The sequence below is a fragment of the Acomys minous genome (assembly GCF_964271855.1).
Source record: "Acomys minous genome assembly, chromosome: 6".
NCBI classification, from domain to species: domain Eukaryota; kingdom Metazoa; phylum Chordata; class Mammalia; order Rodentia; family Muridae; genus Acomys; species Acomys minous.
Window position 1 is genome coordinate 116,038,587 of NC_140487.1, and position 17,266 is coordinate 116,055,852.

Consider the following 17,266-nt stretch of genomic DNA (forward strand, 5'->3'; position numbering starts at 1 on the left):
GAAAAAGCAAAGCCAGATGTGGAGGTGTATGCCTATAATAGCAGCCCTTATGAAGTGGCGGGATGAGGATCAGAAATTGAAGTATCTAGCTGAAGATATATACTCATGTATCTATATATACTATACCAGTATATCAGCTATATACTCCACCTAAGCTGTATGAGACCTTGTCCTTAAGGGCGGGGGGAGGAGAGGCGATGGAGAGATGGCACAGTGGTTAAGAGTACCCACAGCATTTTCAGTTCAGTTCCCAATACCCACACACGGTGCCTCACAAACACCTGTAACTCTGCCTCCAGGAGACTGAGCATCCTCTCCTGGCCTCTGTGAGTATACTCACCTGCACATATATAATAAATACTTTTTTAAAAATCAGAAAAAAAATGGAGTTATGTTCTCTAAGGCAACATGCCAACTTCCTCATGGGTGATAACCAGTTTCCTTTACTCGTCAATTGTCCAGCTGGGTTAGTGACCATCTGACATTTCCAGCGACAGGCCCCTGTACTGCTGGCTTTGTGAAAAGCTACCTGGGAGTAGGCACTGGGACCCATAACATTTTTCTGCTCTGGGTTTTGCTTTGTTACAAGGCCTCACCTTGTGAGTCTGGCAGGCCTGAACACACAGAGGTGTGCCTGGACTAAAGGCAGATGCCACTCTACCCTGCCTGCCCTAGTATTGAGATAGAGTGGCTTGTTTTAAAAAATGAAAATTCCAACCATTCAGCCAGGTATAGTAACTCATGCCTTTAATCCCAGCACTCAGGGGCGGAGGCAGGCGGATCTCTGTGAGTTTGAGGCCAGCCTGTTCTACAAAGTGAGTCCAGGACAGCCACAGCTACACAGAAAAACCCTGTCTTCAAAACCCAAAAAGCGGGGGTCCTGCTCAAACTATGGCATCAGCCGAGGACAATACAGGTAGTAAACTTCGAACCCCTACCCAGATCTAGCCAATGGACAAGACATTCTCCACAGTTGAGTGGAAAGTGGGATCTGACTTTCACACGAACTCTGGTGACCCATATTTGACCACGTCCCCTGGATGGGGAGACCTGGTGGCACTCAGAGGAAGGACAGCAGGCTACAAAGAAGAGACTTGATGTCCTATGAACATATACAGGGGGAGGAGGTCCCCCTCAGTCACAGTCATAGGGGAGGGGAGTAAGGGGAAAATGGGAGGGAGGGAGGAATGGGAGAATACAAGGGATGTGATAACAATTGAGATGTAATGTGAGTAAATAAAATATGTTTTTCAAAAATGTTGCTAGATAAGAGCTGTTGGATATACTATCTAAAACATATTCTAGCCACATTTTCTTTTTGTTCTAACTTTAATCTTAAGCGAAAGAGGAGATTGAAGGTATTTAAATAATTGGGAATATATAAATAAAAAATGTGAGTGGATAAATTGAAAAAAATGAGAGAGAGAGAGGAAGGGAGGGAGGGGGAGAGAGAGAGAGAGAGAGAGAGAGAGAGAGAGAGAGAGAGAGAATGAATCCCAACTGTTTGATTTTTACCAATGAAGACTCAGGAGGCAGATTCTGGGGTGAAAATTTGCTAGATCAGAGACAGAGAAAGCACCCAGATGACCTTCTTACTCAGCTCACATCTCAGGAAAAAAAGCCCAAAAAGCTCACTAGCTCAGCTGACAGCCCAGGAGGAAAAGCCAAAACCCCCAAGGCCAAAAGCTTGCTAGCTCAAAGGTCAAAAAGCCTCTTCTCCATGCTGTCTTAAATACCCTTCAACTCAAAGCCGTCCTGCTCCGTATCCCTGTCAGCTTGTCCCATCTCTTGACCTAGGGTTAACTTTATCAAATCCTGTGTACAGAAAGCTCTTGTATTAAAGATGTATGTTAGGGCCGGTTGAACAACATCATAATCACCTGTTTACAATATCAGAAAGTCCTAGGCCTGGCTTGGTGGCGCACACCTCTAATCCCAGCACTTGGGAGGCAGAGGCAGGCGGATCTACAAAGTGAGTCTAGGACAGCCAAGCCTACACAGAGCAACCCTGTCTTGAAAAAAACAAAAGCAAAAAACAACAAAAAGCAAACCAGAAAGTTCTTGCATCAAAGGTATGTGTTAGAGCTGAATTACACAGTGACTGGAATTTTGTGTAGGATGGCCAAGTGGTATCATCAGCCTTTATCTCACTGCCATGATTTGCTTCTTTGTTTTGTTTTTAGATTTATTTATTTATTTTCTATACACACCAGAAGAGGGTACCAGATCTCATTATAGATGGTTATGAGCCACCATGTGATTGTTGGGAATGGAACTCAGGACCACTGAAAGAGCAGACAGTGCTCTTAACCACTGAGCCATCTCTTCAGCCCCCTTGTTTGTTTTAAGATTTGTTTTTGTGAGTGTTTTCCCCGCATCTGTGTGAGTGTTCTGTGTGTGTGCCTGGTACCCATAGAGGCCAGAAGAGGATGCTGGATCTCTTGGAACTGGAGTTAGGGATGATGGTGAGCCACCATGTGAGTCTTGGGAACTTAACTGAGTCCTCTGGAAGAACAGCCAGTGCGCTGAATGGCTGAGCCATGTGACCAGCCCCTTATACTGCCTGCTGTGTTTCCATAGCACAGTTAGTCTGCAACAATTCTAGTTTTCCCCTACTTAAGTGCCAGAATCTTAAAGTAGCTACTGGTCAGGAAGTGACTCACCTTCATAGAATTCAAACATTTCATCTTTTAACCTTTACCATCTTATCAAAGCTGCTCAAAGCAGGGGATTAACATAGCTAATGCCTGAGTAAAGTCTAACTTTTCTCTTAAGCCTTGATTTTCTTTTATTATTTTTTTCTTTTTAATTTTTATGTTTTGTTTTGATACATTGTCTTTCTATTGTAGTCCTGGCTCGATTGAAACTCCCTGTGTAGACCAAGCTGGCTTTTTTATTTTTTAAGATTTATTTATTTATTTTATTTATTGCATATGAGTGCTTTATCTGCAGAAGAGGGTATCAGATTACATTATAGATGGTTGTGAGCCACCATGTAGTTGCTGGGAATTGAACTCAGGACCTCTGGAAGAGCAGGTGGCGCTCTTAACCACTGAGCTATCTCTCCAGCCCCCCAAGCTGGCTTTGAACTCACAAAGCTGTGCCTGCCTCTGCCTTCTGAGTGTTGAGGTGAAAGGTATGGGCCACCATGCCTGGCCTTATATTTCTTTTATTTTATGTGTATGTGTATGCACCATATACATGTCTGGTGCCCAAAGATCCAAGAGAGGGCATCACACCTTTGGAACTGGAGTTAAAGACTGTTGGGGCTATCACGTGGGTGCCGGGAACTGAACCTGGGTCTTCTGCAAGAGCAGCTTGCACTTTTAACATCTAAGCCATCCCTCAGGCTCTTCCCCCTCATTTATAAGCAACCACCCGCCTTGATTGATTAGCTCATGTATTTTCTGTAGATGAGGAATTGAGTTATTTAAGCATAAGCGACAGCCAAGATGTTGGTCACTGCTAGGTGTCAGGAGGCTCAGTGGGCTGGACATGGACTCCTCATACCGGCGTCAGAAGATGCCCTGAGGTGTGGAACTCTGCTGATACCGGAAGCAGCCTAGATACATGGAACAGCTGGTCGCACTGCTATTGGAGGCTCAGTTCTTTCCAACATGGGCCTCCAGGGGCTGCTTCTGTGCTCTCCCAACAGGGCTGCTTATCTCAGGACAAGCAATGTACCAGCCTTCCTCAGTCAGAAAGCAGCTTCCATCTGGTTTTTGAGATTGTATTTCTTCTCTTAGTTCTCTGACCCATTTCGTTTCTTTTCCTTTGTGAATATTCCACGAACCCTTATCCTCATTAATTAGATTAGCCCCTTGCAGTTTTACTCAAAGCAGGTGGTTCCTTGCTATTTTATTTGGTTTTGAATGGGGAAGGTGTTCAAGAGGACATGGGGATGAGTTACTGATAATGAGGAGGAGACAAGAGGGTGTTGTGTAGCAAGAGTTCTCCTGGGGAGACCCTACACACAAATCGCCCATCCCAGATAGGGAGCCCGATAGACAGCGTATGGACACCTCTCATCATTTGTGTGGTTTAGAAATGTATTTAAAAGATTTTAAGAGGATTTATGCGTGTGAATGTTTTGCCTGCATGTATATATGTGCACTATTTCCATGCCTGGTGCACTTGGATCAGAAGGCATAAGATCCCCTGGGACTGGAGTTACAAATGGTTATGGGTGCTGGGAACTAAACCTCAATCTTCCAAAAGAACCATTTCTCCAACTGCCCTAAAATTTGCTTTTGGCCGGGCGTGGTGGTGTACACCTTTAATCCCAGCACTCGGGAGGCAGAGGCAGGCGGATCTCTGAGTTCGAGGCCAGCCTGGACTACAAAAGCGAGTCTAGGTCAGCCAAGGCTACACAGAGAAACCCTGTCTCGAAAAACCAAAAAAAAAATTTTTTTTTTGCTTTTATTTACGTTTTTGTGTGCCTTAGACTGGGTGTGGGGAAAGGCCAGAAGAGGGTGATGAATTCCCTGGAGCTACAGATACTGACAGCTGTGAGTATAGGTGCTAGGATTGAACCTGGAGTCTCTGGAAAAAGCAACCTGGTTGTTTTTTGTTGTTGTTGTTGTTTTTTTTTTTTTTGAGACAGAGTTTCTCTGTGTAATAACCCTGGTTTTCCTGGACTGGCTTTGTAGATCAGGCTGGCCTTGAACTCAGAGATCCACCTGCCTCTGCCTCCTGAGTGCTGGAATTAAAGGCATGCGCCACCATGCCTGGCTTCAGCCTCTGTTCTTAATTCCTGAGCTACCTCTCTTGCTCCTACAGCTGATTTTAAAATTTTCAGATCCTCAGACTCTCAGGGTTAAAAGTCCTTCTTTTTTATTTATTTATTTATTTACTTATTTATTCATTTTTTGTTTTTTGAGACAGAGTTTCTTTGTGTATACTTGACTGTCCTGGACTCACTTTGTAGACTAGGCTGGCCTCAAACTCACGGTGATCCACCTGCCTCTGCCTCCCGAGTGCTGGGATTACAGGTGTGTACCACCACGCCCGGCTCACTTTTATTTTCAGTTCATTTAAAATATTACTATTCTGGGGGTCTGGAGATATGGCTCAGCAGTTAACAGCACTGTCTGCTCTTCCAAAGGTCCTGAGTTCAATTCCTGACAACCACATGGTGATTCACAGCCAACTATACAGGGATCTGATGCCCTCTTCTGGCGTGCAGGTGTACACGCAGATAGAGCACTCATATACTTAAACTATATAAATAAATTTTTTAAAAATAAAAAATATTACTATTCCGTAGTTTCTAGAAACGTATGCTTCATCTAAACTGCTTTTAAGTGTTTGCTATCTAAATGTATGTATGCTGCTTTTTTGAGACAGTCTTGTATATTCCTGGTAAGTTTGTAAATTGCTATGTAGACCAGATGGGTCTTGAATTTGTGGTAACCCTCTGCCTCCCCAGTGATGGCACTACCAAGCATTTTAAAAAGACTTATGTGCATATATGTGTGTGGGGGGGGTGGAGTGGTATGTGCGTGTGGGGACGCAGGTTCTCATAGAATCCAGAAGAGGGCATCAAATCCCCAGGAACTGGAATTACAGACAGCAGCCAACTAGAGAATGGAACGCTGCTAAGCCATCTCTCCAGCATCTCAAATCTAGATTTAGAACATAAATGTTATCTCAAGAACAAACGTCCATTACTAAAATGTATGATTTTGAGATTGAGGATGTCTATTCCGAGTGCCTTCGCAGCACCTAAAGAACAGAAGTATTAGACTTGCTATTACTATCAATACTGTTCGTGGTGGGATGTGGTGTAGCGCACCTATATAATCTCAGCATTTTGGGAGGCTGAGGCAAGAGGGTTGTATAATGGTCCAGGCCACCCTGGGCTACAGTGGGAACGCCCAAACATAATAAAACAACCCTCACGCCGGAACTATAAATTGGTGTAAGGACCCATACCTGTAGTTCTACCGCAGGCCAACCTGTACTAAACAGTTCCTGTCGCAATGGCTCCTCTCCGGAGCCTGACGGTGGAAAATTCCCAGATAATCTGGCCTATATAGTGCGACCACATTTCAAAAAACTTAAAAACCTCCTCTCAGTATTATTACTGAAGGGATCCTAAATACAAAGGAGTGACAGCAAGCCGGGCGGTGGTGGCGTATGCCTTTAATCCCCAGCACTCGTGAGGCAGAGGCGGAGGCAGGTGGATGCCTGTGAGTTTGAGGTTAAGCCAGGTCTACAAAGGGAGTCCAGGACAGCTAGGGCTACACAGAGAAACCCTGTCTGGGGGGGGGGGGGGAAGTGACAGCAAGAAATAGGAAGTCATGAAGAGAATCATTGGCAGGTGGTGTGCGGAGAAAGTTTTGCCAACTGGGCAGCGCTAAAATGGCTGTTCATGCGGTACACTGGCAAAGGAAGCGGCTAACAGCGGACAGGCTTTGACTTCCTCTCGTCCCTGACTATCCCAGAATGGCGCCATTCCGCTGCTTTCCACATCTTTTCCAGATCCAAGTTACAGACTTAAAATTGTAACAGGCTTGGGAAGCCATAGTGTCGCTAAGTGCAGAGCCTGCGCACGCGCAGTAGTTAGCTCTCCCTACAGGCACGCGCTACGATGCTCGTGCCTTCCTAGCGCACGCGCAGAGGGCATCGCGCCCGGCCCTTCCCCGGAGCACTCACTCCTACGCAGGCGCACTACTTCGAGTCCTGCCCCGGGAAGTCGGAGGCGGCCTAGCTTCCTTGCGTTTTTGTTGAGCGACCCGCGGCGCGCTGTCTGACGCGCACGGTCGCGTCACTTCCGCCCCCTCCCGGGAGGCGGCGCTGGGCCGGTGGCAAACCCCCGGAGGGAGCCGCAGTAGTACGACGAAAGATGGCGACGAGCGGCGGCGAAGAGGCGGCGGGAGCAGCTCCAGCGCCCGGAGCCCCGGCGACCGGGCAGGACACGACCCCGGGCTGGGAGGTGGCGGTGCGGCCCCTACTGTCCGCGTCCTACTCCGCCTTCGAGATGAAGGAGTTGCCGCAGCTGGTGGCCTCAGTCATCGAGAGGTACCGGGCGGCGGCGCCGGAGGGCGGCGGGGGTTGGGTTGGGGGGAGGGGAGGACTTGCCTGGTCTTGAGTCCCCGCTGTCCCGCAGCCTCCCTCCGGGAATCCACCCCAAGCATGGCTTCGGGGCTCCCGGGCGCTGGGGTCAAGAGCGTCTCTGATCTCCTCCCAGTTCTGGCGCAGACCATCCTTGACTCGATTTCCCCTTCGGAGCAAAACTTTTATGGCTACTCTTGCTGGAGGGCGTGGCCGGACGCGTTTGAGAACTGGCTTTTGAGATGCAAGGTGTTCCTTGGCCGGTGTCCCCTGGCCTGCCCCCCTGTGTTAAGGTCAGGGCATGGATGAGTTTGCATTTCTCTTGCCAGCAAAGCCCGAGATTTACATTGGAGATCTCTACCACATAGTTTAATAACGGTCTTTCTTAGGCGCTATGATCACTGGGGGCACGTGCTGTTTCTGTGACTGTAGCCACTAGTTACCACTGAATACTTTGGTTTTACTTTGCATCCCTCTTGCATTTGCACTGGAACTGCGTGTGTCCGAGACCCAAGTCCTCTTTGTCAATAAAATACTTTGAACTCTTTACTTACGCGACTGTTCGTTGGCTTGCTGTTATGTGCTCTTACCTTTTTGTACAGATTGTCAGATTGCAAGAGTCGTATTTCTTTTTTGGAAGGTGGTGATCTCAGTGTCTACCTTTTCCTGATTACTGAGCTCACAGCAGTCTTTGAGTTTAATAGTAGACTCAGGCTTTTAAATTCTGTTTTCTCACTTTCGTTTTCCTAGGGAAACCTGACTGTAGTGACTCCCTGAAATTGCTAAGCGGGTCATTTTAGCTTTGTTAGTCAACAGGGTATATCTCAGTATTATTTGGAAAAATAGAAATCGCTGTGTGTTACTCAGGGGAGGCGCATGGTTTGGCACATTGCTTATCAGTAATTGTCACTATCTGTGATGTTTTAGATGAATGATCTTTAACAACTTATAATAAAACAGTGGTTGGGTTTGATACCTTAAGATTTAACAGATTTTCCTGCTTGGTTATGTTCAAGATGGTTCTGAAGATGAAAACAAGTATCAAAAAGTATTATTCTCAAATTATGTAGCCTCTTTTTATTTTACTGTCTTTTTCTCCCTTAAAAAAAAAGTCCATGTATGTGTGTCATCTGTATTTGGATGCCAGAGGAGGAAAAGGAGGATTTCAGATTCCCTGGAGATGGCGTTATGGGCAGTTACAAGCCACAGGACACTGTTGCTGGGATCCGAACTTGAGCCTTGGAAGAAAACAGGAAGTGGGACTGGAGAGATGGGTCAGTGGCTAAGAGCACTGTGTACTCTTCCAGAGGCTCAGAGTTCAGTTCCCAGCAACCACACAGTGTCCCACAACCATCTATTCTGGATTCAGATCCCCTCTTCTGGCACCAAGGCGCACATGCAGATAGAGTACTCAACATACACATTAAATAAATAAATCTTAAAAAAAAAAAAAAAAGACACCAGAGAACAGGAAGTGCTCTTAATCACTGGGCTATCTTTCTGCCCTATTCTAATCTAACTCTGTGTGTGTGTATGTGTGTGTGTGTGTGTGTGTGAGAGAGAGAGAGAGAGAGAGAGAGCGCGCATGTGCGCTCGAGGGAGCATGGGAGAGAGAGCACAAGAGAGCGCAAATGCATTCTGCTGGAGGTCAGAGGACAAGTTTTAGGAGTTGATTCTCTCCTTCCGTCTCAGTTTCTGGGGATTGACCTCAAGGTTATTGGGCTCGGGTGCCAGGCACTCTCCCCATCTCCAGCCAACCATGCAGGCTCCTATTTTACTGTCCTAAAAGTGTAACTTACTGATACTTTCCATGAAATCATGCTTACTACTTACAATCAACAATGTTTGCTTCCTTCTAGATCATTCTTTCTTGCTTCTCTGGCTGTGAGCTGAGGTTATAGTGTCATTTGCTGACACTCATGTACATTTCATTTTCTCGGCCCTTTTAAACGTAGTCAGAGCAACCCTTTGCAACCCGGTGAATCCAAACACTGTACTAGAATTGAATTATGCTAAGCGTGTGAGAGAACGAGGAGCTCTCTGTGTATGTAGACATGAGTGAATCTCTTTATAGTTTTAGGAAAAATGATGTGTTTAGTAATATCACATTTTATTGGAAATGAGGAGTTTTGAAGTTGATCTTCTGGTTTTTATATAGCTCAGCTAAGTTTGAAGTCTTATTCTGTGTCTTCTTGGAAGGAATTGATCGTACAAAAAGAATACACCTCTGGCTTCTCAGTTCCTTACAGTGTAAAGTAGTGTCACATACAGTGTGTAGAGCATAGGCCAGCAGCCTTGCTCTGAAGGGTCAGGTAGTATCTGCAGGCCTGTGTGGGCAGTTCACCTCTGCCATCCTAGACAAAGGCAGCTATGTGTGATATTATCCAAATATGACCAAACGGGATGTGTTTAACTTCTAGCAGGCCTTGAAATGATGCATTGTAGAAGATTCAGCCATTAAAGGATATAAAAAACAGCCAGTGGCGTTTAGATTATGGCCCCTCATTTGCCTCAACCCTGCCTTGAAGCACACTAATTATATTTTGTTACCAGTTTCCCAAATGTTTTCTCTCCAGAAAAATACAGTAGGGGACTCAGAAATGTGGAAACATTTGTTGCTCAGGGCCTTAGGCCACTTAGTATAGTGTCAGTCTTCAGCCCAAGTTGGGCTGACATTGTTTCCAGCTGTTGTAAGTTAGGGGCCCAACCTGCTGCTGGGCTCTGCTGTGCTTGTGGGAAGGCTGTTCTGTGGCCTCCACTTGCCTTGTTTCTTCTATGGTTACAGCTGCCCTGCTTTTCTCCCTTGTCTCCAGGGACCCTCTGTTTTTCTGTGGCAGTGTTGTGTTGCCTTCACCGCCACGGTCCTTACCCCCTGCCCTACAGTCTGCTCACTCACTGAATGCCTGTCCTGGAACTGCTGGGTCTCACACTCTGAGAGCTGCTTCTCAGTTTCTCCATTTTACCCCTTGTCTCAAGTCATGCTTTATAATTGGAACTGACTTTTTGAGGACAGAGTACACCAAAAATTCTTAAGGTAGGTGGTAGTGGGACACACCTTTAATCCCAGCACTCGGGAGGCAAAGGCAGGTTGATCTCTGAGTTCGAAGCCAGCCTGGGACAGCCAAGGCTGCACAGTGAAACCCTGTTTCGAAAAACCAAAAAAAAAAAAGAAAATTCTTAGGGTCTGATCATAACTGTCTGATAAGATTGCTTGATGTTAGCCGGGCGTGGTGGCGCACGCCTTTAATCCCAGCACTCGGGAGGCAGGCGGATAGCTGTGAGTTCGAGACTAGCTTGGTCTACAAAGCGAGTCCAGGACAGCCAAGGCTACATAGAGAAACCCTGTCTCGAAAAACAAAAACAAAAACAAAAACAAAAACAAAACAGAAAGATTGCTTGATGTTAAGACCATGTTGTAAAGCAAGGGGTAGTAGATTAGCGTGGGTGAGCTGTGGTGTGTGCCCTCAAGTGTCATTAGCTCTTTGAAGGAAAATACTGTCTGAGTTTAGTTGAGTATGGATGACTTCTGTTCTATTGTCCGTAGCCTGCTGATCTTGTAGTACAGACTGAAAATCTTTTATATGTCTCTGTTACAAGGCCTAGAGAATTCCTTTCAGAGCTCTGCCAGACCTGGGTGGCAGCATAGCTGCCTTTTAGTCTACATAGATTTAAAAACCAACACCCCTCACCCCTTTCTGAGTGGCTCTGGTTTCTTTCATGATAAGCATCTTTGAAAAAATCCTGTCTCCCAGGTATTCCTTGGAATTTAGGGCAGAGCTACTACCTGGAATAGGGGGGCTGCTAGAACACTGCACCAGGCCGTGAAGATCCTTCCTTTCTGGAAGTCCCGAAGAGAGACAGTGCTGCATGACCCTTGTCTAGTGCCGTCACATACTGGAGTGACATAGTTGACAGTTGAGCCACTGAAGGGAGAAGCCATCACCAAAAGACAGTGTGCTTGTCCTGGTGTCTTAGCACACTCACCACCAGCTCATCAAGAACCTGGGAGAAAAATTGGGCAGAAAACTCACAGTTCTTTGGTTAAATGACTGTGTGTCTCTGTCTCTGTCTCTCTCTCTCTCTCTCTCTGTGTGTGTGTGTGTGTGTGTGTGTGTTTGTTCACATACACAAGTAACATGAGAGAAATACCATGAGGGATTTTCTGTTTAGGAGTTGAAGTTGATAAGGAGTTGTTGTCTTCCACAGTCTAGGAAACAGACATACAGGGTATTATCTCCAGGGGAAAAGTGAGGGGAACCTGTAGTTTTTTATTATGTACCCTCTTCAGATACCCCGTTCTTTCTAAAATGAGCAGCATATTTCCAGATGCTAGCTAGTCTGTCTGTCTTTCCTCTGTCTGTCTTTCCTTCCTTCCTTAAACATCAAATTAGGTTCTCTGACCTGTCTGTCTTCTGTTCCTTCTCTTTCCACTTACTTAGTAGGATAGGAACTCTCGTTGGTGAGGTCTAACGGTGTTCTAAGACATGACTGCAAAGTCTTTTAGAAGTGAATGTTTCAGGAAAGGGGCTGACCTGCCCTCAAGTCCTCTCATTTTTCTCCTGTGATTCTTGTCTCTTTGTTCTCCCTCCTGCTGACCCTTCTTGCCTTTGGTCCTCTTCTTGGGTTTTACCATCTTCTGGGATCCTGGAGTTTACAGGCGTCCTTGGGGAATGGGTGACAAACCATTATTTGGTCACTTTTCTATAAAAGCAAGAGACCGGGGAATCATGTCTACTCTTCTTTCTAGCCTTTAAAAGATCTTATTCCTGACCTTATCCCTAGTTGCCCTAAGCATTTTGTGTGTGTGTGTGTGTGTGTGTGTGTGTGTGTGTGTGTGTGTGTGTATGATGTGTGTACGTGTGATGCGCTTGTGCTCTGGCACATATGTGGCCATCAGAAGGCTACTTTGTGCAGTCATTTCTTTTCTTCTACCTTTATGTGGTTTCCTGGGCTCAAACTCAGGTTGCCAGGTTTTTTATGGCAAGTGCCCTTAACCACTGAGCCATCTTGCTAGCCCACCATAAATGAACCTTAAGTAGAGCTGAGTACAGGACCATTTTCCTCTACCAGTACCCGCTCCCAACATTTTTGTTACATTATTGGAGTAAGGCTGCTGTATATTTACAAGGGGGCAGGGAACGACGGGATTTCTGATATATCATAGTGAGATCTATGAGGCCTCAGGATAAGAGACAGACAGACAGACAGACAGACAGACACACACACACACACACACACACACACACACACACACACACACACACAGAGCCTGGAATGTAGCTTAGTTAGTAGAGTAGTTGCCTAACATCTGTATAGCCCAGCAGCACCCAGACCAGCTGCATTTTAATGCCTGGTGGCATACCTTTGGCACATTCTTGTAATTCTGTTACCTGGGAGGTGGAGCCAGGAAGATCAGAAGTTCAGGGTCATTCATTTTCACCTATATATTGAGTTCCAGGTCAGCCTGTGATACATTAGACCAGCAGTTTTCAACCTGTGGGTGGAGACCGGTTTGGGGGTGAAACAACCCTTTCACAGGGGTTGCCTGAGTGCATGGGAAAACAGAGATATTTACATTATAGTTCATAACAGTAGCAAAATTACAGTTATGAAGTAGCAACAGTCTTACGGTTGGAGGGTCACCACAACATGAGGAACTCTGTAGTAAAAGGGCTGCAGCATTAGGAAGGCTGACTGCATTGGACTGTGTCTCAAGACAACAACAAAGAGGGCAAGAGAAATAGCCACCCAACAACTCTCACCCCACATCTCTCACTGAGGGCCAGGCAACTGAATAGGTTTGTTTATTCCTGTGTGTGCCTGTGTATTTACTAATTAATTTATTGTCTTACCAGAATGGGAGTGGAAGCGCAGAGTAAGCTCATCCTTTGAGTAGGTAGTTTTTCTCTAAGACTTGGTAACGAAAAAAGAGTGGAGGTAATAAGCAGATCTGAACTTTTGAAATAAAACAGTGAAGGGCAGTGACTCAGCAGACTCCGTGGAATTACCGAGTAGGAAAACACTTAGAACGCAGACTGGGAAACTCCAGTGTGTGTTGTGAATGGAAGGGTGTGGTGGCGGAGCTTTAGAGAGATGCCAGTCTCCTGGAAGAGTGAGTGCTGCTTGAAGCTGGAAGGTTTTTCTTTCTCCTGTCTTGCCTATCATGACAGAGGAGCCCGACACTGGTGGCCAGGAAGGTTCTGGTACATTATAGGCGCCCCAGGAATACTTTTCTAATAAGGGTCTAATCTTTGATACACACTCACTTAATCCTTGGTGAATCCCCAGACAGCAAAGCACTTGCAGTGCTAGACTCCTGCGTGTGCTCTGAGGTGATTCGGCACTCACACTGGCACTTCCCAAACACAGACATGGCATTTGTGCTCTTGTATTCATTTGGCAAGAAGATGAGCCTGCTGGTGAATGGATCATCTCTGTTTACATTTCTCTTGCTGGGTGGATACTGCTTGCTAGGGATGAATTCACTGAGGAAACTATTTAACCCCCTGTCTGCTCTTTGCCTCTAATAAGATACATTTTGTCTTTTTGTTGCCTGGCTTAGTTCATGGTTTGTGCCTTAGCTTCTGAGTTGATAAAAGTGACTTACAGTGTATCCAGCCTTTAGAGTGAGTTGGGCTCCAGATTTTCCCAGAAGCTTCCTCAGCTAAAGATAGGGATGAGGTTTGAAAAGGGACTAACTGTTCTGTTGCCACTGGGTGTTAGCCCGGCTTGGAGGAGGCTGGTGCTCAGGTTGTGAGGGTTGGTGTTGTAGGGTTTCTTACTGTGATTTCTTCCTGCTGAGTCTTTCCAAGTCTCGGCGCTGTGTTTGGTTGGTCTTCGGAATGGATTACTTTTATCTGCTTCTACTACTCTGGTCTGTCTGCTTTTGATCATCAGCAATCCAGGTGTCTTTAATTAACAGTATGGAGCAAATTGGTAATATGTTTTGGGTTATGTGTGTTTGTGTTTTAATACTGGGGGTGAGGTCATCTCATAGCCTTAGCCTCCTGCTCTATTTTCACTTTCATTTCCTTACTTCTGTTTTGTTTGAGTAGAATAAGGCAATTTCGAGCAGGCGGTGGGCACTGGGTGTTAGTAACGTTGTCTTCCTTGCAGCGAGTCAGAGATCCTGCACCACGAGAAGCAGTATGAGCCGTTCTACTCATCCTTCGTCGCACTGTCCACGCACTACATCACCACGGTCTGCAGCCTCAGTGAGTCACCTCTGTTGCCCCAGACAGGGCTTGTGAATGGGGGGTGGCGGGGGTTGGGGGGCAGGTTGTTGATTCTCTCCTTGGATAATTTAATGAAGTTTTGTTTCAGTAGCTCCAGGCTGTTCATACCTGTGAGTGGAGGCAGCTGTTGACCCCTCACCTGGGCTAGCCACAGGGGATTGAAGAGCTGCTGGCTTTGTCCCTGCCTCATACCCCACCCTTTTTTTTTTTTTTATTAATCAAGAACACTATTTTTTTAAAATATATTTTATTGCCATTTCCATTTTAATTTATGTGAGTCTATGCTTGCTTGCCCTTTTGTTTTTATTTATTTTAGAGGTTTATTTTCATTTTTAATTGTCTGTCTTTTGTGTGTCCTTTTGTCTGTGGGCATGTGCACGTGAATGTAGGTGTTCTTGACGGTGAGAAGGGGGTACTGGGTCCCTGAAGCTAGAGCTACATGTGCTTGTGAGCTGCCTGTTATGAGTGCTGGCAGACAGCGCGCACTGTTGGCTGCTAAGCCAGCTCTCCAGCCTCTTTTTATCGATAGTGTTTTTATTCTTTGAAAACCTTGTGTACACACACACACACACACACACACACACACACACACAGTATTTTGTTTCTATCTGTCTCCTACTTTCCACTTCAGTCAACTGTCCCTGGATCCCTCTAACTCATCCCTTCCCAACTTCCCTATTTCTTTGTTTTTTAATAACTTTCTGAGTCAGTCAGTGCTGCCTGGATGCAAGCAGGTGTGTGTCCTTCACTGGGGCATGGGCAACTACCAGAGACCACACTCCCAAAGAAAAACGGTGTTCCCTCATCACCTCTAAGTTAGCAGTAATTCCTCAGCTATGGCTGCGGCCTTGTGAGCCCCCATGTTTGTTCGTTCGTTCGTTCATTCATTCATTCATTCATTCATTGAGACTTTTGGCTGAGGCTGGCTTAGAGCTCAACAAGTAGCCCAAGCTGGCCTGAAACTTGGTGTCAAAACATTTTGTTGACCTCACACATACATGTACCTGCCGGCAGCTTGAGGGTGATGCTGGTAGGTAGTGACACAGGCTATCATCCACTAAGGAGGTTTCTGCTTCTCACTGGTTTTGGTGCAGTTGTGAATCTCTTGTGTCTTTGGTATGAAGAAATTTTGACCTTTGCTCCCCATTTGCAAGTTCTTTCTACCCTCAAAGTGACCAAGTCCTATTTTACATTATTTCAGAATTTTTACATTTTTCAATTCTGATGAATTCTAATTGTTTACTTGAATAATTTGCTAAGCAGGTAAACTGAAAGGAGCCCGTAGAATTGCTTCTGAAACTCCTCCAGCTCAGTGTTGTTTACTATGAGCTCTAGCCAGCTTCTGGAAGCAACTTCAGCCCTTGCATAATGTCAGTGTCTGTGACAAGAAGAGGCCAACATTATGAACTTATGAGGCGAACCTCTGGAACTTGGTTGTACTTGTGTAACTCTAGGCAAGGCATTTAGCCTGCGTGCTTCAGTTTGCTCACCTGTCAAAAAGATGACAGGGAAGAGATAGGGAGGATGTGGTGGCGTGTGTCTGCAGCCCTACCATTTGGGAACATGAGGCTTCATAATCGGGAGTTCAGGGTTCACCTGGGCCACAGAGGGAGTTTGAGGACAGCCTGAATGATAGATTGCGACTCTGTCTCAAAAACTCAAGGACAAGGACTAGAGAGATGGCTCAGTAGTTAAGAGCAATCCTTGCTCTTACAGAGGATCCAGCTTTGGTTCCCAGTATACATGTGGTGGCTCACAACCATACCAGTTTCAGGGGATTTGATACCCTCTTCTGACCTCCTTTGGCAGTAGGCATGTGTATGGTACACACACACACACACACACACACACACACACACACACACACGTATATATGTACAGGAACAATACTCAGAAACACAAACCTAAAACATGGTGGAGGAGGTGATAATATCTCCCTTACAAAGGGTCCTAATGATTAGATGAGCTGATGCATTTGAAGTGCAATGTGGTTCCTCTTAAAGTTAGTTTCTAGTAAACATTACATAAGTTTGTGTATGAGCAGTTGGCCCTTGTTGTCCAAGGGAGAAGGCTGCTGAGATTGCTGAACCTGCCGAGCTCAGTGCTTGCTCTGCAGCTGTGTTGAGTGTGAGGCTGAGCTGTTGGCTCTTAAGTGACTATTATTTGCTTTCCCAGTTCCCCGGAACCAGCTTCAGTCAGTGGCAGCGGCCTGTAAAGTTCTCATTGAGTTTTCTCTCCTGCGTCTGGAGAACCCGGATGAGGCCTGTGCTGTGTCCCAGGTGAGCACAGAGTGTCCGTTTCTGGCCTTTATTTTAAGTATGGGAACTGATGGATGGGTGGTAACAGGCAGAAGTGGACAAATCATTTCTTCTAAGGTTGGCCAGATAGTAATTATTTGTGGACCATACCATGTCTGTTACAGCTTGCCAGCACAGTCATAATACTGTAGGTGTGTGTGTGTGTGTGTGTGTGTGTATGTGTGTGTGTGTAAGTAAGTAAATGAACACAGTTACAATCTCACTGAACTTCATTTACATGTACCGGCAGTAGCTTGTAGACAGACTAGAGTCTTTTCCATGGGTCAGAAGCTTCTGTATGTGTGAACAGGTAGCAATGAGAAAGGGGTGTGAGTGACGAGGTGGGAGACTTGAAAGAAAAGGGACCCAAGCCAGGTGTGGCGCACGCCTTTAATCCCAGCACTTGGGAGGCAGAGGCAGGTGGATCGCTGTGAGTTCAAGGCCAGCCTGGTGCACAGAGTGAGTCCAGGACAGCCAGGGCTACACAGAGAAAGTCGTACCACTTTGCCTATAGCTGATTGTTGCCATGAAGGAATGGAGGCTTCAAACTACCATGTTGTGGATAATTGAGACTTGAAAAGAATCTACATTTGTTTTAAGGCCTTCTGTTTTTATTTTTATTTTATTTTTTTTAAAGATTTATTTGTTTATTATTATGTGTACAGTGCTTTGTTTGTA

General features: G+C 45.7%; 1 protein-coding gene across 1 annotated transcript in view; it reads left to right on the forward strand.

Moving 5' to 3' along the window:
- The first annotated feature begins 6,772 nt into the window (after positions 1-6,772).
- Positions 6,773-17,266, forward strand: part of UBR4 (ubiquitin protein ligase E3 component n-recognin 4) — a 114,626-nt gene continuing 104,132 nt past the window's right edge. Inside the window, exons 1-3 of the mRNA XM_084787977.1 lie at positions 6,773-7,023; positions 14,173-14,270; positions 16,467-16,570. Coding sequence (XP_084644103.1) covers positions 6,848-7,023; positions 14,173-14,270; positions 16,467-16,570 — 378 coding nt within the window. The 5' untranslated portion in view covers positions 6,773-6,847. The remainder of the gene's footprint in view (positions 7,024-14,172; positions 14,271-16,466; positions 16,571-17,266) is intronic.